This window comes from Giraffa tippelskirchi, chromosome 8 (assembly GCF_054371585.1).
Source record: "Giraffa tippelskirchi isolate mGirTip1 chromosome 8, T2T-mGirTip1v1.2.pri, whole genome shotgun sequence".
Lineage (NCBI taxonomy): Eukaryota > Metazoa > Chordata > Mammalia > Artiodactyla > Giraffidae > Giraffa > Giraffa tippelskirchi.
Window position 1 is genome coordinate 22,862,773 of NC_137282.1, and position 27,146 is coordinate 22,889,918.

At 38.0% G+C, this 27,146-nt stretch overlaps 1 protein-coding gene across 14 annotated transcripts in view; it reads left to right on the forward strand.

The window, feature by feature from the left end:
* TUSC3 (tumor suppressor candidate 3) overlaps window positions 1-27,146 on the forward strand; it is a 207,411-nt gene that overhangs the window by 78,909 nt on the left and 101,356 nt on the right. For 13 of the 14 annotated variants that reach the window (XR_014062559.1, XR_014062561.1, XR_014062560.1 and 10 more), the window contains one exon: window positions 11,539-11,708. Coding sequence is in view for 7 of the 14 variants with exons in the window: in XM_081521490.1 (XP_081377616.1) it covers window positions 11,539-11,708 (170 nt within the window). In the remaining 7 variants the exon portion in view is untranslated. The remainder of the gene's footprint in view (window positions 1-11,538; window positions 11,709-27,146) is intronic. The other variant, XM_081521493.1, reaches the window with a different exon arrangement.

The window sequence follows — 27,146 nt, forward strand, 5'->3', positions numbered from 1 at the left end:
AGCTTTTCTTCCAAGGAGCAAGCGTCTTTTAATTTCATGGCTGCAGTCAGCATCTGCAGTGATTTTAGAGCCCAAGAAAATAACATCTGTCACTGTTTCCATTGTTTTCCCATCTATCTGCCATGAAGTTATGGAACCGGATGCCATGATCTTAGTTGTTTGAATGTTGAGTTCTAAGCCAGTGTTTTCACTCTCTTCCTTCACTTTTACCAAGAGGCTCTTTCGTTCTTCTTCACCTTCTGCCATAAGGGTGGTGTCATCTGCATATCTGAGATTATTGATATTTCTCCCAGCAATCTTAATTCCAGCTTGTGCTTCATCCAGCCCTGCATTTTGCATTGATGTACTCTGCATATAAGTTAAATAAACAGGGTGACAGTATACAACGTAGATGTACTCCTTTCCCAATTTGGAACCAGTTCGTTGTTCCATGTCCTGTTCTAAATGTTGCTTCTTGATCTGCATACAGATTTTTCAAGAGGCAGGTATCATGGTCTGGTATTCCCATCCCTTTAAGAATTTTTCACAGTTTGTTGTGATCCATACAGTCAAAGGTTTGGGGTAGTCAGTGAAACAAAAGTAGAAATTTTTTTGAAATTCTCTTGCTTTTTCTATGATCCATCGGATGTTGGCTATTTGATCTCTGGTTCCTCTGCCTTTTCTAAATCCAGCTGGAACATCTGGAAGTTCACGGTTCATGTACTGTTGAAGCCTGGCTTGGAAAATATTAAGCATTACTTTGCTAGCATGTGAGATGAGTACAGTTCTGCCGTCGTTGAAACATTCTTTGACATTACGTTTCTTTGGGATTGTAGTGAAAACTGATCTTTTCCAGTCCTGTGGCCACTGCTGAGTTTTACAAAGTTGCTGGCATATTGAGTGCAATACTTTCACAGCATCATATTTTAGAATTTGAAATAGCTCAACTGGAATTCCATCACCTCCACTAGCTTTATCAATTATATATGCTGTAAATATGCAAGTTCAGCAGGCAACTTGCTTCTTTTATAGTGCTCTTTCTACTTTTGAAGTAGCGAGCAAATAGAGCGAAGAGTCTATGATTAAACTGAATTTTAGAAACCCTTGTTTTAAAAATTGCATTTGAATAGGCTTAAATTTATACCAGTTAATAAATTAGTTAATAAATGATCAGTACCTAGATTACAGCTTAAAAATTTTACAGATTATCCACTCAGTAGATGAACGGTGTGTATAGAGCAAGCATCAGGACCAGTCAGAAGCTTGCCATGCTCAGGAGGCTTCGAGTGATACAAATCCATGGAATAGTGGATCTTTTCCCAGGCAAATGTTCTGGGAAGAGTTCAGGTTAAAGCCATTGCTTAAAAGACTGTTACTGAAAATATTTTTACTGATTGTCTAAGAAAAGTTTACTGAACTGAGTGTTAATTCACTTGAACCATTGTTTGAAGTTACCTCCGTTCTAAAAAATAAAAAGGCAGAAACATTTGAAAAAATATTTTCGTAAATAACTTTATTTCTACATTTCTCATTGAGATCTGAATTTAATTAGATATTATTTTTGACACGTTGAACTTAACTTATGTAAGACTCTCTCCCCCATATAAACTTGTAGCTGCTGTGAAATATCACAGCACAGGTAGCCAGTTCCTTTTTCTGTATTTACCGAGGTTCTCTTTAGGCTCTACACTGAGATGCAATTGTTCTGGGGTTCTCCAGTATTTCTTTCTTTAATTCTAAAGCATTTGATAGCAAATACATAAGAGAACTCTCAGTATTGATAGCTTATGGTAAATGGTGTTGGATTCTTGATCTTTGAAGAAGATTTAGCTTCGGGACCAGGGACCAGGCTTGATCAACTCAAGAGCTTTTGTGTAGCAGAGTTTTATTAAAAGTATGAAAAGGGACAGAGAAAACTTCTGACACAGACATCAGAGAGGGGCAGAGAGTGCCACCCTCGCTAGTCTAAGCAAGGGAGTTATATACTTTTTTAATTAGTTATTACAGTAAATCAAAAGATAACTCAAAGTTGTAAAAATTTTACCAGACCCACTCCCACAATTTACATTTTAAGGTAACAGGATTAGAACTTAACAATAGAAAGTTTAGTTGCTCAGTCACGTCTGACTCTAGCGACCCTATAGACTGTAGCCTGCCAGGTTCCTCCGACCATGGGATTCTCCAGGCAAGAATACCAGAGTGGTTCTATTGAGATGGATGAAACTGGAGCCCATTATACAGAGTGAAGTAAGCCAGAAAGAAAAACAACAATACAGTATACTAATGCATATATATGGAATTTGAAAGATGGTAATGATAACCCTATATGCGAGACAGAATAAGAGACACAGATGCATAGAACAGTCTTATGGACTCTGAGGGAGAAGGTGAGGGTGGGACGTTTTGGGACAATAGCATTGAAACATGTATATTATCATATGTGAAACAGAACACCATTCCATGTTCGATGCATGAGACAAATGCTCAGGGCTGGGGCAATGGGATGACCCAGAGGGATGGGATAGGGAGGGAGGTGGGAGGGGGGTTCAGGATGGGGAACACATGTAAACCCATGGCTGATTCATGTCAATGTATGGCAAAAGCTACTACAATATTGTAAAGTAATTAGCCCCCAACTAAAATAAATAAATTTATTTAAAAAAAAATGTAAGGGAAAATACTGATAAATCATCTTGCACATTACAAACAAAATCTTCTGTATCAAAAAAGTCACCATAAGCAAGGCTGAGACAAGAGACATTATGGGAGAAGATATTTGCAAAGTATACAATTGCTAAAGTATCTATAGTATATATGGAATTCCTGTAAACAATAAGAAAAATGCAAAAAAGTTTAATAGAAAAAACAAACAAAAAAAAGAATACCAGAGTGGGTTGCATTTCCTTCTCCAGGGGATCTTCCCAACCCAGGGATTGAACCCAGGTCTCCTGTATTGCAGTCACACTCTTCACTGACTGAGCTACATGGAAGCCCACCCCCATAATATACATTTTAAGGTAACAGGGTTAGTTAGAAGATTTTCAGGAAGGAGAAACTGCCCTCAAGCAGGGTACGTTGTTGTTATATAATCCTTAGTACAGAGTTTAAACTGAGTTGTTTGCTGTGTGATCATCAGTTGCAGGCTTAAAGAAAAAAAAAATTATGTGACTAAGACTAAGGAACGCAGGGAAAAAAAGAGAGTTTGTGCTTTCCTCCTTGAGAATTCCAGACTCCTATCTCCTCCTTGATGGCTCCAGACCCCTTTCTCCTCCTTGGGGACCCTGGATTTATCAATCTGCCTAGGAATTGACTCTCTCAGTATGATTTACTTAATACTTTTTCACCTTTTGAAGTAATTATGGTTGAGGGTTTCCTACAGTGTGTAGATTATATTTCTTGCAATGATAACCATGATTGCCAAGTTCTTAACTAACTCCTTTTTGAATCTTTGCCCTTTTTATGGCATATGTACTGTGTGCATTTTCTGTTTTTGATAAAAACTGTCTGTCTGCTTGATTGTTTAGCTCATTGTGGTCTTCTGAGGGCCCTTAAGACTGGTGGTGATCTTTAGTGACTAGATGTAATGTATATGGGGTGGTATAATATGTGAAATTTTTGGCTTCTGGGAACATCCATTGCCCCTTATATTTTATTCAAATCTAAGAGGAATATTGTAATATTAAGAAAATTGAATAAAAGAGTTTGAGGATCAATTAATTGTAGAAGTTGAAACTGGTTTTTCTCCCAAATGCTAAAATATGCATCTGGCTGCTTCTCTTTGCCTTATCATTTGGCTTTGATTGTGCCTTTTGGATATTCAAGTTGTGAAAAGGAAAGCTCTTTCTTCTTGTTAGGAAATAGGTGAATATTTTATATTCTAAAAAAAGAAAAAAACACAGAAGGACAGAGAGGTGATGACATTTCTTTGTGTCATCAAGAGATACCGTCAACATGTACTTCTTATTCTCGTTTCAAATTTATGTCCTCTGAATTATTGTAAGCAGGTTATATTGTGGCTACTTTAAAGACAGTGTGTGCCTAAACGAATGCTATGTGGATGTAAATACTGTGTAGGTGACTGGGGCAAAGCCATCTTTCTGGCAGATATATCATGAGACCACATACATATCTTTAGTTTGATGCATCTGGTCATTATTAAAATTTACCTAGTGACAAATGCTGAAAAAAAAAAAGTATGGATGTAAAAAAGTATGGGTGTAAAAGTATTAAATTACTGAGATTTTATTTTTCCTGTTTGAGCTTCAGTTTGGAACAAAATTTCATTGAACAGTTTTTAATGAAAGGTACCATTTCTTTGTATTTTGTTATGAATTGGTTAAAAAAAACATGAATTGAGAAGTTAAATAATGTCATATGTTAGGGACTGGCATATATAAATTATGCCAGTTTGTTTATTGATAGTGAATTGGCTTGAAATTCAGTTTTTATAAAAACATTAAGTAAAACTAGAGAGTTGGGCACCTACTGTTAGTATGACTGAGTGTCTTAACTTTGTTGGTATGTGGGACCTGCCAGCCCGTGCTTTTTACAGGGTAACAGATAAGGACAGGGTTTTTTCCTTGAAGAGTCTACGTTTTAGAAGTTTTTCCTTTTGGAAATGGTAGATGTATGGCACCTATGTCTACTGCCCATCTTTTGCCAGCAGCAGACAAAACCCAACTGGTCACACACTCTTTACTGATAGTATCAGTCTGGATTTCAAAAGTTTGCGTTGTACTGACTTTAAATTAGTCACTACCAATCACTTAGTGCTCATGGAAATAAGATCTTTTGTGCCATCCTTTCCTGACTTGGCACTGAGCCATTTATTTAACAGCAAAGCCACAACCAGAGTACATCAATATAAGTATATTTTTTAATGCTAAAGCTTATTTGCTGTAAAGCCTTGAGAATAGAATTTGTTGTACTTATCTTTCATTCTCTGTAAACTGAGCATAGTGCTTATCATGTAATTGGTAATCCACAGTGCATGTTTATAAACTTTAGCACAATGTTTGTTATGTAGTAAGTACTCAGAAAACATTTGGTAACTCTGTGCCGTGATGTTATGCGCTCCGTCGTGACTCTCGACCCTAGGAGCCCACCAGGCTCCTCTGTCCATGGGATTTCCCAGGCAAGAATAGCGGAGTGGGTTGCCATTTCCTCTTCCAGGGGATTTTCCCAACCCAGGGATCAAACCCACATCTCTTGCATCTGCTACATTGACAGGTGGATTCTTTACCAATGTGCCACTTGAAGATATTAATAAGATAAAAAAATTCCCATGGTAGATATTCCTTCAGCAACCTAATCAGTGTTGCTGATAGAAATTAACCCAAGGAGAAGGGGACAAAATTTGAGTGCCAGTACTTTGCAGGATGCTCTGCTAGGAATTTTCCATACAGTAACTCATAATTTTATTGACATTATTGTGAGATTATTTTATAGATTAAGAAATTGAGATTCAGAGAAACAATTTGGTCAAGTCACATTGCATGTAAACACAGAATCATCATTTAAACTTAAGCCATCAAATTCTTTTTCCGTTTTTAAAATGAACATACGGTGCTTTTTCCATTTTTAAAGTTGTGCTAGAGTCCATGTTAGAGATGTTTGTATGCTCCCTTCACCACACAGAATTCCCTTGGGCCTGATTTTGCTTTAGTTTTCATCCTCCAGTGGGAATATGGAGTTAAGATTCATGAGCATCAGAGACCCAAAGGGACACGCAATCAGAGAAGGTGGTGAAGTCTTCAAAGTAGTCCTGGATAAGAGAAACTGTATCATGAAGAAAAAGAACTAACAAAGAGAGTACAAGGGTCCCTAAAAAGGGAAATGCTTCGAAGGAACAGATGTACCTAACCTTCTCCTTCAGTAAGGTCGTAGTCCTGTCACAGAGAAATGTAACGGTAGATTAATTTCTGTGATCTTTCTCAGGTTTTAAAAGCTTGAATTCACATTAATTGGATTTCTTTTCCTTACTGAATATTTCTGCTCTGTCACCTTGCAGCATTTTCCTCTGGGAATTAGCTTAGCCTTCTTTATAACACATGCTCTTGAAAGTTTGAGTCAACTATGATGCCCCAAAAGCCTACCTTTCTAAACCATTTCTTTTTCTGTGCAAAGTTTACTAGATGAAGATGCGATGAGGCCTTTCTTTGGGTAGTAGTGTTATCACCTTTTCATTTTGTAGACTCTCCTACTTAGCAATTTTATTTTGAATTCAATATGTGCCTTTTGAATATTAGGCTTCTGGTTTCATGGGCTTTTCTGTAATCTCTAGAACCTTTAAGATTCTGCCGGGTGTATAAAGATTTTTTAAAAATTGTTTTTGGAGTGTGGCTGATTTACAATGTTGTGTTAGTTTCTGCTGTACAGCAGAGTGAGTCAGCTATACTAATACATATCCATATATCCACTGTTTTTTAGATTGTATTCCCATATAGTTCATTACAGAGTATTGAGTAGAGGTCCCTGTCCTATACAGGAGGTCTTTTAGTTATCTCTTTTATTTATAGTGGTGTGTATATGTCAACCCCAGTCTCCCTGTTTATCCTCCTGTTTGCCTTGTGGTGCAGCACAAGTTTGTTTTCTATACCTCCGACTCTGTTTCTATTTTGTGAGTTCATTTGTATCCTTTTTTGTTTTTTTTAAGATTCCACATGTAAGTGACATCATATGATGGTTGTTTTTCTCTGTCTGACTTACTCAGTATGACATCTGTGTCACTGCAGATGGCATTATTTCATTCTGTTTATTGTACGTATGTACCACATTGGGCTTACTTGGTAGCTCAGCTGGTAAAGAATCCACCTTCAGAGCAGGAGACCCCAATTTGATTCCTGGGTTGGAACGATCCCCTGGAGAAAGGATAGGCTACCCACTCCAGTATTCTTGGGTTCCCCTGGTGGCTCAGTCAGTGAAGAATCTGCCTGCAAAGTGGGAGACCTGGGTCTGATCCCTGGTTTGGAGAGGGCATGGCAACCCACTCCAGTATTCTTGCCTGGAGAATTCCCATGGACAGAGGAGCCTAGTGGGCTACAGTCCACGGGGTTGCAAAGAGTCAGACACGACTGAGAGACTAAGTGTGCACGTGCCCGCGCACATGTGCGTGCACACACACACACACACACACCACATCCTCTTTATCCTTTCCTCTGTCCACAGACATTGAGATTGTTTCCATGTTTTGGCTATTATGAACAGTGCTGTAATGAACATTGGGCTTACATGTATCTTTTTTTTTCTTTAATTTTTGAGTCTCTCGTTGAATTTGTTAGAGTATTGCTTCTGTTTTTATGTTTTGGTTTTTTGACTACAAAGCATGTGGGGTCTTAGCTCCCTGACCAGGGATGGAATCTGTGCCCCCCGTGCACTGAAAGGTAGCGTCTTAACCATTGGACTGCCAGGGAAGGCCCTACATGTATCTTTCTGAATTATGGTTTTCTTTGGATATGTGCCCAGAAGTGGGATTGCTGGATCATGTGGTAGCTCTGTTCTTACTTTTTAAAGGAATTTACATACTATTCATACTGATTGCGCCGGCAGGTTTACATTCCCACCAACAGTGCAGGAGGATTCCTTTTTCTCCACAAGGCATTCCTTTCTCTCCAGCATTTATTGTTTGTAGATTTTTTTGATGATGGCTTTTCTGATGAGTGTGAGGTGATACCTTATTGTAGTTTTGCCTTTCTGTAATGATTACTGATATTGAGCATCTTTTCATGCATCTCTTGGCCATCTGTATGTCCTCTTTGGAGAAATGTCTATGTACATCTTTCACCCGTTTTTTGATTGGGTCTTTATATATATATATATATATATATATATATATATATATATATATTTGAGCTACATGAGCTGTTTCTATATGTACAGAAGTTTAGAGTATGTACTTTGGAATAAGACTTGGAATCCCATTTCTCCCATTTTCTAGCTGTATAATCTTGTACAGGTTACTTAAGTCTCAGTGCCTCAGTTTCCTTGTCTCTAAACTTGAAACATCAGGGATAACCCTCACAGGACTGTTATGAGGATTGAGGAGTTTATTACCTAATGAAAGCATTTTGTACAGCGCCTAGCCCATAGTAAGCACCCAATAAGTGTTCGCTGGCTTTGTTAATACTACAGATTTTTAAGGTGCATATCTTCTGTGTTTTACAGTCTTTCCTTTTTTTTTTTTTTTCTGTTTTCGGACTTAATTTGTTAATGTAGTTGAATATCTTCACATGATAGCAATTATTTCTCCACATACAGAAATTATTAACTTATCTTTTAAAAATTGGAATGTTTCCTTAAAAAAAAATCTAATAACTCTATCACTTACCATGCTGATGTGTTTTATCTTAAATGATAGTAAGTCAGCATTACCTTTTCCTCTAATAATGGGGGATTTGAGGCTTGTCATATGTATAAAACTGAGCGCTCACTAGAGGTGTTGGTTGTTGGTTTAAGGTAACTGGTATATTTTTTAGAGTCAGTTGCAAGTAAAACCTTTGAGGGTAGAGAAGTGGTGAGAGCTACAGTTCTTTAGACTTCAATTTCTCATTTGTAGGGTAATTTTATTATCTGTCTGCTGCTGTGATTGCTATGTGAGTTTAATAAGATAGCATGTGTGACGTCCACAGAATGGCACTTAGCATATATGAGGCACTTAATATTCTGAGACAGTAATTAGAGAAAGATAGATTTTATTTAAAAAATATCTCGTTTTTTGTCATCTAATATTTAAACTGAATATATAAAGTTCTCTGGTAATAGCCAGAATTAAAACTGTGGTTCTCACTTGTGTGTTGTTTTAATGTATTTCAGAAGAGGTGGGAAATTTGACACGAGAGGAATTGTAGACTACATATAGGATGATAGTGATTACCCTTCATTATTTAACAATAGTAAAAACAATACTACTAATATCACCTTATGGTTTCTAGTACTTTATAATTTACAAAGGTTTTTTGTCTGTCACCTCTCAATAAATCATCTTGGTAATTATTGGAATACTGTGTGAATGCTAAGTTGCTTCAGTCATGTCTGTTTCTTTGTGACCCTATGTAGCCTGCCAGGCTCCTCTGTCCATGGGACTCTCCAGGCAAGAATACTGGAGTGGGTTTTTATGCCCTCCTTCAGGGGATCTTCCCCACCTAGGGATCAAACCTGGGTCTCTTATGTCTCCTGCATTGACAGTCAGGTTCTTTACCACCAGCACCAACTGGGAAGCTCATTTATTGGAAGGTCAGATATTGACAGATGAGTCCCTAGGTTCTGAGAGGTGAAGTGTCAGGTCCAAGTTTTCCTGTTGAGGGACCAAAACATAGCCCTTTTTCTTTGCATACAGTACTCTTGGACTGTGGCTTGGTGGGCTCAGGTGTGACTCTTGATATCGTGTTGTTGTTTAGTCACTAAGTTGTGCCTTACTGTTTCACAGCCCCATGGACTGGATCCTGCCAGGTTCCTCTCTCCATGGGATTTCCCAGGCAAGAATCCTGGAGTGGGTTGCCATTTCCTTCTCCAGGGAATCTTCCCAGACCAGAGATTGAACCCACGTCTCCTGCATTGACAGGCAGATCCTTTACAGCTGACCCACCTGGGAAGTCCTCTAGTGATCACTGTTGTTGTTCAGTTGCCAAGTTATGTCTGACTCTTTGCAACCCTATGGACTGCCGCACGCCAGTTCTCCCTGTCCCTCTCCATTTCTTGGAGTTTTCCCAAGTTCATGTCCATTGAATTGGTGATACCATCCAACCATCTCATCCTTTGTCGCCCTCTTCTGCCACCTTCAGTCTTTTCCAGAATCATGGTCTTTTCCAGTGACTCAGCTCTTCACATCAGGTGGCCAAAGTATTGGAGCTTCAGCCTCAGCATCAGTCCTTCCAATTCAGGGTTGATTTCTTGTAGGATTGATTGGCTTGATCTCCTTACTGTCCAAGGGACTCTGAAGCATCTTCTCCAATTAGTTGAAAAGCATCAATTCTTTGGCACTCAGCCTTCTTTATGGTCCAATTGTCACACCCATACATGACTACTGGAAAGACCATAGCCTTGACTATACAGGCCTTTGTCAGCATAGTGATGTCTTTGCTTTTTAATACTCTGTCTAGGTTAGTCCTAGCTTTCCTTCCAGGAAGCAATCATCTTCTAATTTCATGGCTGCAGTCACTGTCCGCAGTGATGGGAAATCCCCTAGGTATTGTACATTTCATCAGTTAAGATTATCTCTCTCCCTAAGTCCTTAGTCTTTCTTAAATGGCATAATTGAAGCCTTTCTTCCCCGCCCACTCATGCCTTCTTGGTTTTCCAAGGCTAACAGATTTCTTGCAGGAATGCAACCCTATAGTTTTTTTTTATTTCTCAGACTTTTTCAGGTAAAATGGACAATGTGAAGATTAAGAGCATACCATACAGAGGCTAGAGAGTTACTTCACTCCCACCCGCATCCTGGAAGAGAGCCTTCCTGGTTCCCCAGCTCCATGGAACCGCCTCGCACTCACGATGCCTCCCACCACCGCGACACCTGCTGCACTTAGCCACTGTCCTGACTTCTAGCACAGTAGGGTTTTTCCTGTTTTGACCCACTATAAATACTAACAGATCTTGCAGCAGTGCTGTTTTGTACATTGTCTTTCACTCAGCCTTATCTTCGTGAGCTCCCTCCGTGCTGCTGCACGTTAAAGCTTAGCGCGGATTTAATTCTAATTGGGTTAAGGCGTTGCATTCATTCCACCCTTCACAGTGAGGGAGGCAGAGTAAGGGCAGCATTTCCTCTGTGGTATTCGGCTAGACTAGAGCAGTTACTTCTCGGCTTACTAGGTTGTCTCTCTTTGTCCTTTGGGTAAAGAGAGCAGACTTCTCTTGGGGTTTTTTGTGTGTGTGTCCATTGGTGGTGTTGGATTGCCAACGACTCTAGCTCCCAGTCTGGGATGGATGAGGCTGAAACAAACCCCAGGGCACTCACTGCCTTGTCATTCTTCATTTTGGGGTCCCCTGCCAGCCTTCCTCTTCTTTCTACTTTTCAGAGCCTTCCTATGGTGTATTTTTATAATACAGTGACCAGAGTTTTTAGCTGTATTTAGTGGAGGATTGGGGAAAAGCACCATGGCATCCCAGGTGGCACTGGTGGTAAAGAACCCGCCTGCCAGTGCAAGAGCCATAAGAGATGTAGTTTCGATCTCTGGGTCAGGAAGATCCCCCGGAGAAGGAAATGGCAACTCACTCCAGTATTCTTGCCTGGAGAATCCCATGAACAGAGGAGACTGGCAGGCTATAGTCCACAGGGTCGCACAGAGTCAAACACGGCTGAAACACTAGGGAAAAGCACATCTATTTCATTTTTCTGGAAGTTGAAAGCCTGTTTTATTTTGATACCTTTTTAATAAACTTTTACAATCATTAGGAAAAATAAATGAAATATTTTATGCATACGTGGTCAAGCTAACAATGTATGTATTCACCAAAACAAATAAATTTTTGGTAAAATATAACCCCATGTAATTTTTTATTATATAAAGTACAAACCAAAGGATTTGAACCCTGTGTAAATTTAAATCCTTATGTTTACTGCAGAATCTTTTAGCCGAAAAAGTAGAACAGCTGATGGAATGGAGTTCCAGGCGCTCAGTCTTCCGAATGAATGGTGACAAATTCCGAAAATTTATAAAGGCACCACCTCGAAACTATTCTATGATTGTTATGTTCACCGCTCTTCAACCCCAGCGCCAGTGTTCTGTGTGCAGGTAATGTATGTATTTAAAAAATTAACAACTATTACTGCATTATTATGTACTTGTTAACAGTTAAGATAAACGTGTAAAATAGAATTAAGCATTTATTTGGACTTCTCTGACAGTTCAGTGGTTAAGATTCCCTGCTTCCAATGCAGGGGGTGCTGTGGGTTCGATCCCTGGTTGAAGAATTAAGATCCCACATGCTGCACGGGGCATTAAAAAAAAAAAAGAATTAAACATTTGTTCAATGTTGTAGTCAATTAAGTGCATTTAAATGCCAGCTCAAACTTAGTGTTTTCTGGGAAGTGATTTTGATAGGCTAATATTTTTATATTGTGTAGACCAATCCACAAGTAATCATAAAACAGATTTTTGTCTTTATTTCCTGTGTAAAGTTATATATATTATGGAATTTGGTTTGAATATTGCCTTGTAGGTCACCAACTTATATCTCAGGGGCAGTGAAGTAGCCCCCTTAAATACACTCTACTTAAACAGTTTAATAGAAAGATTTTAATGGATTTAAGGAAATCCATTTACCTTTTAGTACCTCTAATGTTGAGAATTTTGTTCCTGTGATATAGAAGTAAACAATTTGAAATGAATGAAATATTTTTCAGTGGGAACATAACAAAGTAAGTTTTGGAGAAGTATAAATATATATACAGCAGTGCTTATTTTAAATTAGACCTTTTAATTTTGAGGTAATTATAGTTTCACATGCAGTTCTAAGACGCAATACAGGGAAATCCTATATGCCTTTGACTCAGTGACCTCCAGTGCTAACATCTTGTGAAGCTATAGCACAGTTTCACAAGTAGGACATTGGTATTGATACAGTCAAGATGCAGAGCAATTCATCACAATAAGTATCCCCTCTGGTGCCCTTTATTGCCACACCCACCCCATCTCCCCACATCTTGGATTTATTCTCCATTTCTATAATTTCATCATTTCAAGACTGTTATGTAAGTGGAGTCACACAACACATGACCTTTTGGATTTGGCTTTTTGTTTTTTACTTTTAACTCCTTCAAAATCTATCCAAGTTGTTGCATTTATCAGTACTCCATTGTTTTTATTACTGAGTAATATCCTATGGTGGGCTTCCCTGGTGGCTCAGTGGTAAAGAATTTGTCTCTGCAGGAGACACGGGTTTGATCCCTGGGTTAGGGAGATCCCCTGGAGAAGCAAATGGCAACCCACTCTAGTATTCTTGCCTGGGAAATCCTGTGGACGGAGGAGCCTGGTAGACTGTAGTGCATGGGGTCTTAGCAACTAAACAACAATATCCTGTGGTATGGATGTACTGCAGTTTGTTTAACCATCCATCTGCTAAAAGAATCCTGGGTTGTTTTCAGTTTGGGGCTATTACAAATACAACTGTTATGAACATTCTTGTACAGGTTTGTGTGCACTGAAATTTTCATTTCTGTGAGATAAATTGCCACAGTGTGTGATGGCTGAGTTGCATGGTAGCTACATGCCAAAATGTTTCCCAACGTGGCTGTATCATTTCACATTTTTACCAGCAGTGTGTAAAGGGCCTAGTTTTTCCATATCCTTACCAGTATCAGTGCTGTCATTGTTTTATTTTAGCCATTCCATGGGTATGTAGTTTTATTTTGTGGTTTTGTTTTGCATCTCACTGATGTAATGGTGCTGAACATCTTCTCATTTACTTTTTTGTCATCTGTGTATCACCTGTTTACTGAAATATCTGTTCATTCTTCTGTGCTGTGCTTAGTTGCTCAGTCATGTCCCACTCTTTGTGACCCCATGGACTGTAGTCCTCCAGGCTCCTGTCCATGGGGAGTCTCCAGGCAAGATGTGGTCCTTAAATATTTCCTCCTAGTCTATGGCTTGTCTTTTCATTCTCATAACAAGATCTTTTGCAGATTTCAATTTAGTGAGTGCAGTTTTTCAGTTTATCTTACACATCTTACTTGTCTTGTCAAATTGAACTCTTTGCCTAGCCCTCAATCACCAGTTTTTTTTTATTCCTCTTATATGTTTTTCTAAAAGTTTTATGTTTTATATTTTCATCTCATCTCTGGGAGAAAGCATTCAGTCTTTCATCACTTGTTATGTTATTAGCTGTTAGATTTTTACTAATATTCTTTATAATTGAGAGTGTTCTTTACTAGTTTATTGAGAGCTTTTTGTCATGAATGGGTATTGAATTTTGCCTAATTTGGGAAAGTCAATTGAAAGGATTTTTCTTCTTTAGGTTGTTCGTGTGGTAGATTACATGGGCTTCCCTAGTGGCTCAGATGGTAAAAAATCTGCCTGTAATGCAGGATACCTGGATTTGATCCCTGGGTTGGGAAGATGCCCTGTATAAGGGAATGGCTACTCATTTCAGTATTTTTGCCTGGAGAATTACATGGGCAGAGGAGCCTGGCGGGCTATACTCCATGGGGTTGCAAAGAGTTGTACACGACTGAGTGACTAACACTATGGTAGATTACACTGATTGATTTTCAGCTGTTGAATCAACTTTGCATTTTGGAATATATCCCGCTTGATTGTTATATTCTTTTTTAGTATTGCTGAATTGAATTTGATATTTTGTTGAAGACTTATATTTTAAGTTCATGTCTGTATTTTTCATTACTTGTACTGTCTTTGTCTGGTTTTGGTATCATGGTAATACTTCATAAAATATATTGGGAAATGTTCCCTCATTTATTTTCTGGAAGTGATTTGGGAAATTAGTTTTAGAAATTGTGTTAATTCTTCTTTAAATGTTTGATTGAACTCTCCAGTAAAATTGTCTTGACCTGCAGTTCTTAAATTACATATTCCATTTCCTCAGTTGTTAAGGATAATTCAGTTTTTCTGTTTCTTCTTGGCTGAATGTTTTTCTTTTCAAGAACAAACACTTTTTATGTGGTGACTCCACATTCAGACTGTTCACATTGTGTATTTATCTGTAGACTTTATTTAGATTTCTAAAACCATTTTGAACTTTAGTGGAAAACAAAATCATTAGTAACATGAGCCAGTGGAAAGAAACTAATCAGTTTCTGTCAGACTAGCTTGCAGAAAGGGAATTTCAGTGTTCTGAAATTTTTATGAAAGATTTCATCACAATCTAGTAATGAATGTATGTTGAGACAGGTCAAGGTAGGTAAAAAAGATAATGAGCAAACTACTTTGCAAAACAGCATTTCAGATGATTCTGAGTCCCCTACCTATCAATTTGAAGACCAGTACTTAAGTGGACATTAACATTTGTCAGCACTGGGCTAGCACCTAAGAACAGGGTATGTTTATGGTCATCTACCGGATGCTGAATAGCCCTTGTGAAGCAAAAATACATCTTAATTGGCATTTGGTGTAACAGTTCAAATTCCACAAAAATTCAGACTATCCTCTGGCATCCTAAATGCCATATATATTTTAGGGAAATCATTTCTTTGCTTCTAAAAACTGAATATATTGATTTTCTATATTCATTATTATGAAGAAATCTATTTAATTACCATATTTTTGCAACTGTAATCTAGAAAGGGCTTACCAGGTGACTCAGTGGAAAAGAATCCACCTTCAGTGCAGAAGACCAGGGTTCAACCCCTGGGTTGGGAAGATCCCCTGGAGAAAGAAATGGCAACCCACTCCCGTATTCTTGCCTGGAGAATTCCATGGATAGCGGAGCCTGGCTGGCTACAGTCCATGGGGTCATAAAGAGTTGGACATGACTTAGTGACTAAATAACAACAATCTAGAAAGGTTTTATTATCCAAGTATTTATTTCACAGTTACATATAACTGTATGTTATTTGATAACATAAACCACAACATAATGTAAGTGGTGTATCCTGTAGATAATAGTTGACTTAATGCATTATGTTGTTAAATTGTTAAATATGGACCCTCAATTTTTTAATGATGCTTAGCTCAAAATAACCTATATTTACTTATTACAGTCTGTTTTATAATAAACTTATAAATTTTAGAGTAATTTTAGATTTATGAGAGAAAGGTTGAAGTTATTAGAAAAAGTCATTTCACAGGTTAGGAAGAGGGTGAAGTTGTTAGAGAAGAAAGAACAGATGAAGCTTTAGAGGCAAATAAAAAGTATAGAGTAGATATGTGGTTCCCATGCCCAAATATTTTGATTTGTTTTTTGGCGGGGAGGACATTTAAAAATGCTCTAGGTAAATCCTAGTGTGCAGCTAGCATAGAGAAAGGGAAGGTGAGAAGCAGTTTAATGATTCATAGTTTTTAAAAATTTAATTTCATTGAGGAAAAATGGAAGTAGGAAGCTTAACTAATTGGAATGACCATGTAGCATTGACAAGCATCCTTGATCCTAGAATACTCAGATTTTTAGTGAAGAATCTCTGGAATTAAATGATTTTCTTCCCCAGTACTCGGCAATTTAGGAGCGAGAGCATCCTCTGTAGGGACTAAGCTGTTTGCTTTCTTCTATGAAGTGGACTAGGCAAATATTCTGACAGTGCTCACGAGAGTACATTTGAAATGTATAAATGTGAGTTAGATAGGGGGTCAGAGAAGCCATGGGACAGTTGATAAACTAGGTGTGATACAATTAAGCCAGATTTTCTTTTTTTTTTTTTAATTGGTGCTTAGTTACTTTACATGTTGTGTTAGTTTCTACTGTACAACACGGTGAATCAGCTACACAGACACACACACACACACATATGTAACATGCATGTTGAAATAACTCAGGATATTAATGGGACTGGAGGGGGAAAACAGTAAGTGAGCTGAAAGAGGGATGCCTTGGAATATGTTGGATGAAGATGTTAGATTTATAGAATACTGCAAATTTAAAAGGAGAATTTGTTAAATAATTCTGATTGAAAAGTGGTTTGAGATATATTGTCTTTGAGGCAAGAGAGTACCGACTGTGGCCTATAGAGACAGTGCATCAGAGAGATCTCAGGGGGACAGCTAAGATGAAAAGATGAAGAAGGGTTTCAAGGAAAAAATTTCAAGAACAAGTATTCAGATTATGTTTTGTACTATAAATTAAGCCTCAAAGGGACTTGTAGATTCATTGAGAAAGGCACCCTGTCAACAGCAATCTTTTTTTTTTTTTAATTAAAAAAAAAATACATGAATTGAATTCTCCTGGGTACTTCTGTGTGTCAGTATAATTTGGGACCATCTTGTAATACTGCTATAATTTTTTTATAATCTATAGAATCATTGAAATGTTAATAACTATAATTTTAAAAGATTAGTGCTTTTCCTTTGTGAGACTTTTCTGCTTTTTTTGTTTTCTTTAAGAAAAAGTGAAATTTTCTTCTAGAGCTAACACACTGAGATTCTCCAGTTGCTTTTCTTTGCTGAAAGGCTGGTGAATGAGCTATTGGCTTCCTTGTAAGCCCTCTTAGCAAATCACTCTGCTCTTCTTTTACACAGTCAGTTTATTCACAAATTTCAGAATTCAATTCTCACCTTCCTGAGTGGGAACATCAACCTCCTTGGCCAAATAAAGTTGTTAATTAAGACTACTCAATACAATTCTCACCTCCCGTAAGTGTTAACTCCAAACTTCCTTTATCAGATTGTACTATGAGGAATATTCTCCGTAATTGCTAAATCTTTTAGATGTATTCTACCACACAGTTACTCATCTTTTCCAGAGTTCACTAAAAATTCTAAGAACAAAATATCTTCTTCCAAGGTTATTACTATGGTTCAGTAGAGGTAAGGAAAATCATCTTGGTGGTGGAAAATCAAAAAGTACATATAGAATCAATCTGGGTGCACATATCATCAGAGGCTGGTAATACTGGAAATTAATATATTGTTGAATGTCAAATAAAAGAAGATATAATTAGTAATTGCAAATATATTTTAATGATGAGGGAGAATAAATTATTGCATTGATAGATATTAACTGGTTAATGTCTTTCCTTCTCTAAATAAATAAAATTATTATTAACTATGTATAAATTATTTGGACAGTCCTAGGTTAAGTTGTCTATATATGTAATATCTCATGGCATTCTCACTACTCTAAATGGTAGGAGTTAAAAAAAAATCATTTCTTTAGATGAGCCTATCTAGGCTGAGAGGTTATACAATTTTCCCAAAGTCACAGAGCTAATACCTGTCAGGGTTGGGATTTGTGACTCCAGAGCTAGTAAATTTAATGCTTCTTTAAGTGTACATATTCATCATTGCTTTTACCCTGTGAACTGTAATTTGCATTCGGATTTTGCATTCCCAACTAAGATTATTAGTCTTTTAGGGCAGGGATCCATCAGCCAGCATTTCTTAAGCTCATTAGATCATGAAAAGCTTTCATTCAGGTTAGCATTTCAAACAAGGGCTGGTGAGTTGAAGCCAGCTAGCCCACATCATGTGGAAGAGCTCATCAGCGTTTCGTTTCACTACGGTGAAGTCACATCGCTTAGGAAATTCTAAGGGCAGCGCGTAAGGTGAGAGTTGTGTTTATCAATAGATAAAATCACCTTTTGCATCACTTAATGCACTTGTAAGTGCTTTCTAAATGGCTTTGGTCTGCAATCCTTGTTGTTTCTTCTAGTCCTTTGATAATATTTCTCTATGGCCTTAATTCTTAGGTTTTTCAAATATGCCTGGCTACCTTGACAAAGTATTTCACTTTGTCAAAGACTGTCAAACTCTCATGCCATTCACACATTCTTTGCCTGGCTTGTCTAATACGTGAGGACTGTTTCAGACTTGATTGAATCCATAAGCAGTTTAATATAAATGACATTCTAGGGTTATTGTAGAGCTCTGTCTAGTTTATTATTATTGTTTTAAATGTTTAAGGCATATGATGTAACTTCAGTGTACTAAATTTCTTCCTAGGTGTCTCTTCCTCAGGTTGGCTAATTCTGACTATTTTACAATGAATAGATGAATGTTTTCATGAACTTTCATTATCTGTGTGACACTGTAGCATTCTCTGAGCTGTTTTCTGTATTATTGGTATATAAAGCCCAGTTTTAGTCATCCATCTTATAATTTGAAAGCTACAGAAGATTGAAACAGTAGTATTAATACAAAGACACTAGTCTACCCTTTACTAAGATTCATGATTTTAATATTTTGTCACATTTGATTTTGCTAATTGACGTAAAGGAAGACACACAGGAGTTGTATGAGTTTAAGTTTTATACCCTGGGAGACAGCCACCCAATCCTGAGAGGCTGCTCTGAAAAGATAGGGGAGGAGCCAGTGAATGTATATTTTAGCTAGGAAATGCTTGCAGTGAGGCACACATCTTGGTAAAAGATTACTGCTCATCCCAAAGAACAGATATCTCAAGTTAATGATTTAGTACTTTTCTGCTTCTGGGAAGATGCAAGAATCTGGTCATTGAAATTCTTCCTGAATTTCAGTGGTCTACCTAAGGGTCTGTTTATCCAAAACACAGGGCTCCTGGGCATTTTTCATCCTGAATTCCTCTGGGTGATAGTGTCAGTGGGTAACTGCAGTGGTTACAACTTAACCCTTGTAGAACAGGGTGATGAGAGATATTCTTTGTGTTTCTCTGTTCAGTCTTTTAAGTATAAGTAAAAAATCAGTCAGTCAGTCAGTTCAGTTGCTCAGTCATGTCCGACTCTTTGTGACCCCATGGACTGCAGCACACCAGGCTTCCCTGTCCATCACCAATTCCCGGAGCCTACTCAAACTCATGTCCATCGCATCGGTGATGCTCTCCAGCCATCTCATCCTCTGTCATCCTCTTCTCCCACCTTCAGTCTTTCCCAGCATCAGGGTCTTTTCACATGAGTCAGTTCTTCACATTGATATTTCTCCCAGCATTCTTGATTCCAGCTTGTGCTTCATCCAGCCCTGCATTATGCATTGATGTACTCTACATATAAGTTAAATAATCAGGGTGACAATGTACAGCCTTGACATTCTCTTTTCCCAGTTTGGATCCAGTCTGTTGTTCCATGTACAGTTCTAATTGTTGCTTCTTGACCTGCATACAGATATCTCAGGAGGCAGGTCAGGTGGTCTGGCATTCTCATCTCCTTAAGAATTTTCCACAGTTTGTTGTGATCCACACAGTCAAAGGCTTTGGCGTAGTCAATAAAGCAGAAGTAGATATTTTTCTGGAACTCTCTTGCTTATTTGATGATCCAGCGGATGTTGACAGTTTGATCTCTGGTTTCTCTGCCTTTTCTAAATCAGCTTGAACATCTGGAAGTTCACCATTCACGTACTGTTGAAGCCTGGCTTGGACAATTTTGAGCATTACTTTACTAGTGTGTAAGATGAGTGCAGTTGTGCGGTATTTTGAACATTCTTTGGCGTTGCCTTTCTTTGGGATTGGAGTGAAAACTGACCTTTTCTGGTCTTGTGGCCACTGCTGAGTTTTCCAGATTTACTGGCATATTGAGTGCAGCCTATTAGGCTGCATATTGCTGGCATATTGGGCTTCCCTGATAGGTGAGTTGGTAAAGAATCCGCCTGCAATGCAGGAGATCCTGGTTCGATTGCTGCATTGGGAAGTTCCGCTGGAGAAGGGAAAGGCTACCCACTCCAGTATTTTGGCCTGGAGAATTCCATGGGGTCGCAAAGAGTTGGATATGACTGAGTGACTTTCACCTTCTTTCACTTTCACTTTGAGTGCAGCCCTTTCACACCATCATCTGATTTGAAATAGCTCAACTGGAATTCCATCATCTCCACTAACTTTGTTCATAGTGATGCTTCCTAAGGCCCACTTGACTTTACACTCCAGGATGTCTGGCTCTAGGTGAGTGATCACACCATCGTGGTTATCTGGATCATGAAGATCTTTTTTGTATAGTCCTTCTGTGTGTTCTTGGCACCTCTTCTTAATATTGTCTGCTTCTGTTAGGTCCATACCACTTCTGTCTTTTATTGTGCTCATCTTTGCATGAAATGTTCCCTTGATATCACTAATTTTCTTGAAGAGATCTCTAGTCTTTCCCATTCTATTGCTTTCCTCTATTTCTTTGCATTGATAGCTGAGGAAGGCTTTCTTATCTCTCCTTGCTGTTCTTTGGAACTCTGCATTCAGATGGGAATATCTTTCCTTTTCTCCTTTTACCTTTCGCTTCTCTTCTTTTCTCAGCAATTTGTAAGTCCTCCTCAGACAACCATTTTGCTTCTTTCCATTTCTTTTTCTTGGGGATGGTCTTGATCCCTGCCTCCTGAACAATGTCAGGAACCTCTGTCCATAGTTCTTCAGGCACTCTGCCTCTCTGCCTCTGGATGGGGAGGGGCCTGTATGCAGCTGGCTAGCTCTCCTTGGATGTTTGCTCAGCCCTTTGTTCTGTGAGTGGGCCAGACTGAGCAGTGGATTGTTAGGTTAGAGCCTTTGGCAGGAGAGTTCTCTTTTCCACTGTTGCGGTTAGGTGTATATTCTGTGGGGTTTTTTTTTTTTTTTTTTTACCTCCTGGTTATCTTGCCTTCTGAGATTCCAAAACTCCCCACATACCGCCCTGTGAGAGGGTTTCCTACCGTGTGGAAACTTCTCCTCATTCAGGACTCCTTCCCCAGGATAGGTCTCTGTCCCTAACTCTTTTGTCTCTCTTTTTGTCTTTTATATTTTGTCCTACCTCCTTTAGAAGAGAATGTGCTGCCTTTCTGGGTGCCTGGTGTCCTCTGCCAGTGTTCAGAAGTGGTTTTGTGGAAGTTGCTCAGCATTCAAATGATCTTTTGATCAATTTGTGGGGGAGAAAGTGGTCTCCCCATCCTATTCCTCCATTATCTTGAAGTTGATGAGTCACGTACCAGCAAATATAGACATCATGAAATATCACCACTAAATATTTCAGTATGTATATTTTAAAAAGACATTCTTACATCATCAGAATAACATCATTTTTATTTTTATTTTTTTTTATTAAATAAATTTATTTATTTTAGTTGGGGGCTAATTACTTTACAATATTGTAGTAGTTTTTGCCATAGATTGACATGAATCAGCCATGGGTCTACATGTGTTCCCCCTCCTGGACCCCCCCCCCCACCTCTCTCCCCATCCCATCCCTCTGGGTCATCCCATTGCCCCAGCCCTGAGCATTTGTCTCATGCATTGAACATGGAATGGTGTTCTGTTTCACATATGATAATATACATGTTTCAATGCTGTTCTCCCAGAATGTCCCACCCTCACCTTCTCCCTCAGAGTCCATAAGACTGTTCTGTGCATCTGTGTCTCTTATTCTGTCTCGCATATAGGGTTATCGTTACCATCTTTCAAATTCCATATATATGCATTAGTATACTGTATTGGTGTTTTTCTTTCTGGCTTACTTCACCCTGTATAATGGGCTCCAGTCATCCATCTCAACAGAACCTATTCAAATGTATTTTTTTTAATGGCTGAGTAATATTCCATTGTGTATATGTACCACAGCTTCCTTATCCATTCGTCTGCTGATGGACATCTAGGTTGACATCATTTTTAAATGAGTTGACATTAGTTCAATGATATAGTCTGCTTTTTTTTTTTTTAAAGAAATTCAGACAACTTGCCTTGTATATTGTTCCATGATCTGGATTTGCTTGATTGTTTCCTCATGATTAAATTCAGTGATTAATTTTTATACAAGTACTATAGCAATTATCTGTGTACTTCTTACTGCATTGTATCAGGAGGCATATAATGTTCAGTTCAATTCAGTTGCTCAGTCGTGTCTGACTCTTCGCAACCCCATGGACTGCAACATGCCAGTTGTTGTCCATCACCAACTCCCAGAGTTTACTCAAACTCATGTCCATTGATTCAGTGATGCCATCCAACCATCTCATCCTCTGTCATCCCCTTCTCCTCCTGCCTTCAATCTTTCTCAGCATCAGGGTCTTTTCCAATGAGTCAGCTCTTCACATCGGGTGGCCAAAGTATTGGAGTTTCAGCTTCAGCATCAGTCCTTCCACTGAACACTAAGGACTGATCTCCTTTAAGATGGACTGGTTGGATCTCCTTGCAGTCCAAGGGACTCGCAAGAGTCTTCTCCAACACCACAGTTCAAAAGCATCAATTCTTCAGTGCTCAGCTTTCTTTATGGTCCAACTCTCACATCCATACATGACTACTGGAAAAATGATAGCTTTCACTAGATATAATGTTAGTTCTTTCAGATACCAAAGGTGAAATCGATTACTTGATCAAGGTGGGGATCCCTGCATCATTCAGTTGTACAAGTATATCTTTTCCTGGTAATAGGTGTTAGCAGGAGGTGAATAGGTTAAGAGGGGGGAATACTTTGAAATTATGTGAGTATCCTATTTCTTGATACTTTTTTTTACTCCGTGATCATAACATCCATTGATAATCTCTGCATGAATTTGATGTTTCATTCATGATTGTGAAAGGGTGATTTTAAACATTCTGTCTTTGCATCTACATTAATTAGTTGGTATTTGTCTCTAAAGGAGAACTCTTCCTTCCTCCATTTTCTCCTTGGAGTATCTCTACTCAAAGATTCTTGTTTATTCACTAACCAGTTACTGTGATTATTCTTCTTCACTCTTCAAGTTGCCCTAAATTTCCAGTGGAAACCAACTCCCATGTCACTGAATGCGTCTGTTAGTCTTTGCTTTCTGGCTCAGTAAAATATTCTAAGCCTACTTTATACTTATTCATGGAACTGAAAGAAGCATTTCTTTTTTTGAGGAGTCCTTCGTCCTTTTGTAGGAAACAGTGTTTAGAAAGTAACACCTGGGTAAGTTATACTCTTTACTGTTTGAGATATTATCATTGTTTTCAGATCTCTTTAATAGAGCTAAGATGTATGTATGTATGTGTATGTTTGTGTCATATAAATTAATAAAGTCATATAACTTAGGACTTTAATTGGATATCTCCTCTTCCAAGCTAACATCGTAGGGTTTTTCCTCTATTTTCCTCATTCTGAGTTTTATCTGCTTTCTCCAAAATGAAACCCTGGATCCCACCAATATTATGTATTTGGTCATTTGGTATCTCTTTCCATATTTATAAAATAATTGCAGAATTACAACGCTAGTATGATTTCTGAAAACAAATTATGGACTAGACTTAATCTCTGTGCCATTCCTTTCTTCTTTCCCTACATTATGTGTCAGTTTTCATACAACGTTTCAGCTTTCTTGTATGTTCGTGTTACCATTTTTCTGAGAACAAAAATTCTACTGACTCATATACTGAGTTGTATGTGCATGTTGTATACAGTTTAGTATCTCTTATGTTCATACACATTTTTGCTGTAAGATATGTGTTGGAATCATGTATTCATGTTACAATAGTTTTCTAAGGAAAAAATAGATGCACAGCAAACATAATGTAATGGACACAACATCTTTATCATAGAAGTAGTGAACAGTCCAGACCCAGTTACAAAATGGTAGTGAATCTTCAGCCCTTCAGAAGCATTGGGTCTATTTAATGTATTTCCGTATATTAAGTAGTGTCCTGAACATGTGTGGCACGAGAGAGAAGTCACTGTTGAAATCTTTGTGCAGCATGTTGTTCACCAACTTTTTTCTCTTCAGGATACCAGAACTATAAGTAGTAGGTGGTTCTGCTCACACCAGATCTCTCTCTATATATTATCATCTGTAGAGATTAATTGGGGAATCCCTGATAGCTCAGTTGGTAAAGAATCTGCCTGCAATGCAGGAGACCCTGGTTTGATTCCTGGGTTGGGAAGATCCGCTGAAGAAGGGATAGGCTACCGACTCCAGTATTCGTGGGCTTCCCTTGTGGCTCAGCAGGTGAAGAATCCGCCTGCAATGTGGGAGACCTGGGTTTGATCCCTGGGTTGGAAAGATTCCCTGGAGAAGACTACCACTCCAGTATTAATTAATTTGAGGTTTTATGAAGACATACTCTGATGTATCTATGCAATGTATAAGTAGTTGTTGTTCAGTCACTCAGTCGTGTCCAACTCGTTTTGACCCCATGGACTGCAGCACACCAGACTTCCCTGTCCTTCACTATCTTCCAGAGTTTGCTCAAACTCCTGTCTACTGAGTTGGTGATGCTATCTAACCATCTCATCCTCTGCTGCCTCTTCTTCTTTTGTCTTCAGTCTTTATAATTCATCATAAACATATAACTGTAAAAAGCATACACTGGGATTTTGATATGAATCTGTTACTTTATAGGAACAGAGAAAAAGAGAAACCATGTTTCTTTAAAAAGAGAAACCATGTTTTTTCTCTTAAAAAGAGAAACTATGTTTCTTTAAAAATCCCTTCAAGGGATAAAAAGATAAAATGTACATTCATTATGGGAGCTGTGTAAAGTATGTTAGACTAATGAGCTAATGATACTTGATAAAATGTTATAGCATTTGGATTAAGTGATTTTTTTTCTTGTTTTCATAATAAAAGATTGGAAAGATTTAATAGAAGAGCTTTACCAGACCTGTGCCCTGCAGTTGCTGCTTAAGCCTTTCTAGATGCTTGGCCACTACTTGACTGCCCTCTTCAGGCCACATGTGAATGGATTAGAAACATTTACAGAGTACCCTCCATTCATGAGGTTGCATCTCTAACATTCCTATGAACTATTAAAAAAAAAAAAAAAACTTTTTAGCTAACAGTGTTGGAAATGTGCTTATTTAAGTGCTTGGAGCATTTGTGGTTTTCAGCTTTCAGTTTCAGGAAACAGTGAAGTTGGTAGGTAGGGTTCTAATAAGTACTAGTGATGCCTTTGCTCATCAGTCTAAGCTGACACACATCTTTGCAAGAAGCCAGTGACTTTCTTTGTCATTAGTTAGGCTTAAGCATGAAGAAATTGGAAAATGGAGGGATAAGAGGTAATGGAATTAAGTTTTAGAGAACAGGGTTTATGTTATTGGACATATGTTAATATTTGGACATTCCTTCTACCAAGTCTTTTAATATTCTAAATAGATATTGTCAACATTGAAATATGTATTTCTTTGGGTTATTGAATTACTTTTCGTGACAGACAGATCTGGTTTCTAGTCCTATTGCTACTAAATTACATTCAACAGAAGAAAGCCCCATTTACCTTGTTAGTATTAAATTTTCACTAAGTATTGTATTTGTGTTGGAAAAAATGTAATTTTCTCAGCTCCCCTGGAATTCTTTATTCCAGCCAGATGGATTCCTAAGTAGAAGCAAAATGTGTGGAAAATTTTGCCTTGCTTTGGCGTGGTAGATGCTAAAGGACAATGTGTAAGAAACAGGTCATATCTTCATTTATATACTATTTTAATAGCCTCGTAGATTTTCCCAACTAGACTATTATAGTAACATTCTAAGTAGTTTACAAACATTTGTTTTCTCTTCCTCTAATATATTATGCCCTCTGCTGCCAATTACAGCTTTCTTAATCAATATTTTACGTAATCTACTTCTTTTAAAACACTCAGTAGCTGTTCACTATTTACAGAATAAAGTTAAGATCTTACTTATTTTTCTACTGGAAGAGAGGTATCAGTTTCTTCTTTCCTTATTTTCTGTCATGAAACTTACATTCTATTATTTAGCTACATAATACACATTTCAGACTGGGTAGTCTTTGTTTATACTCTTCTCTTACCTTAATATCCTCTTCCTGTTCTTCCTTGCTTACTATAATTTTAGCCTTTCCATTCTTTCTTGAATTTTTTCACATTTCCACTTTTGTCCAGCTGCTCTATCTCACTGTGATTTCCTTCTTTATATGCTGTATAGAACCTGCAGTCTGCAGTTTTTTTCAGTATATGTATCTCATTTATATGTTAGTGTGTGTCTATTCTATTCTCTAATAAGCATCTTAGAGGTGGAGACTGTGATGTATACTTTTTTATTATTTGCAGGACATAGGAAAACACTGAATACATATCATTGTTGATTAAGATGTACATTCTGTAATTGCATGTGAAATTGATATTAGGAACATGATATTAGGAGATGTTTTAGTCATTGTAATCTTTCAAGTCAAGACCACTATCCCTTTGACAAATAGCACATATTTGTGATGGTATATAGGTGTAAGGTATTTCTCTACATCCTTAAGTACAGTGAAGCAGATTGACCTTAAAAGGGACATTGGTCTATGACATAAATCTGACTAAGCAGGCTTTTAGTCAGACTCTCCAGATTTCACAATCTCTAATTTAGAGTTACTTAGGGTGTGTGGGGTTGCGTGTGTATTGTAAATGTACACAGACTCTCTTGGAAATTATATTATTTATCATCAAACCTTAAATGCCTTTTCTGGACAAGGTCTTAGCCACCAAACAATCGATGCATAAATGTAATATGGATAAACAGAACAGTCAGTTCAGTTCAGTTCAGTCGCTCAGTCGTGTCCGACTCTTTACAACCCCATGAATCGCAGCACGCCAGGCCTCCCTGTCCATCACCAACTCCCGGAGTCTACCCAAACCCATGTGCATCGAGTCAGTGATGCCATCCAGCCATCTCATCCTCTGTCGTCCCCTTCTCCTCCTGCTCCCAATCCTTCCCAGGGTCTTTTCCAATGAGTCAACTCTTCGCATGAGCTGG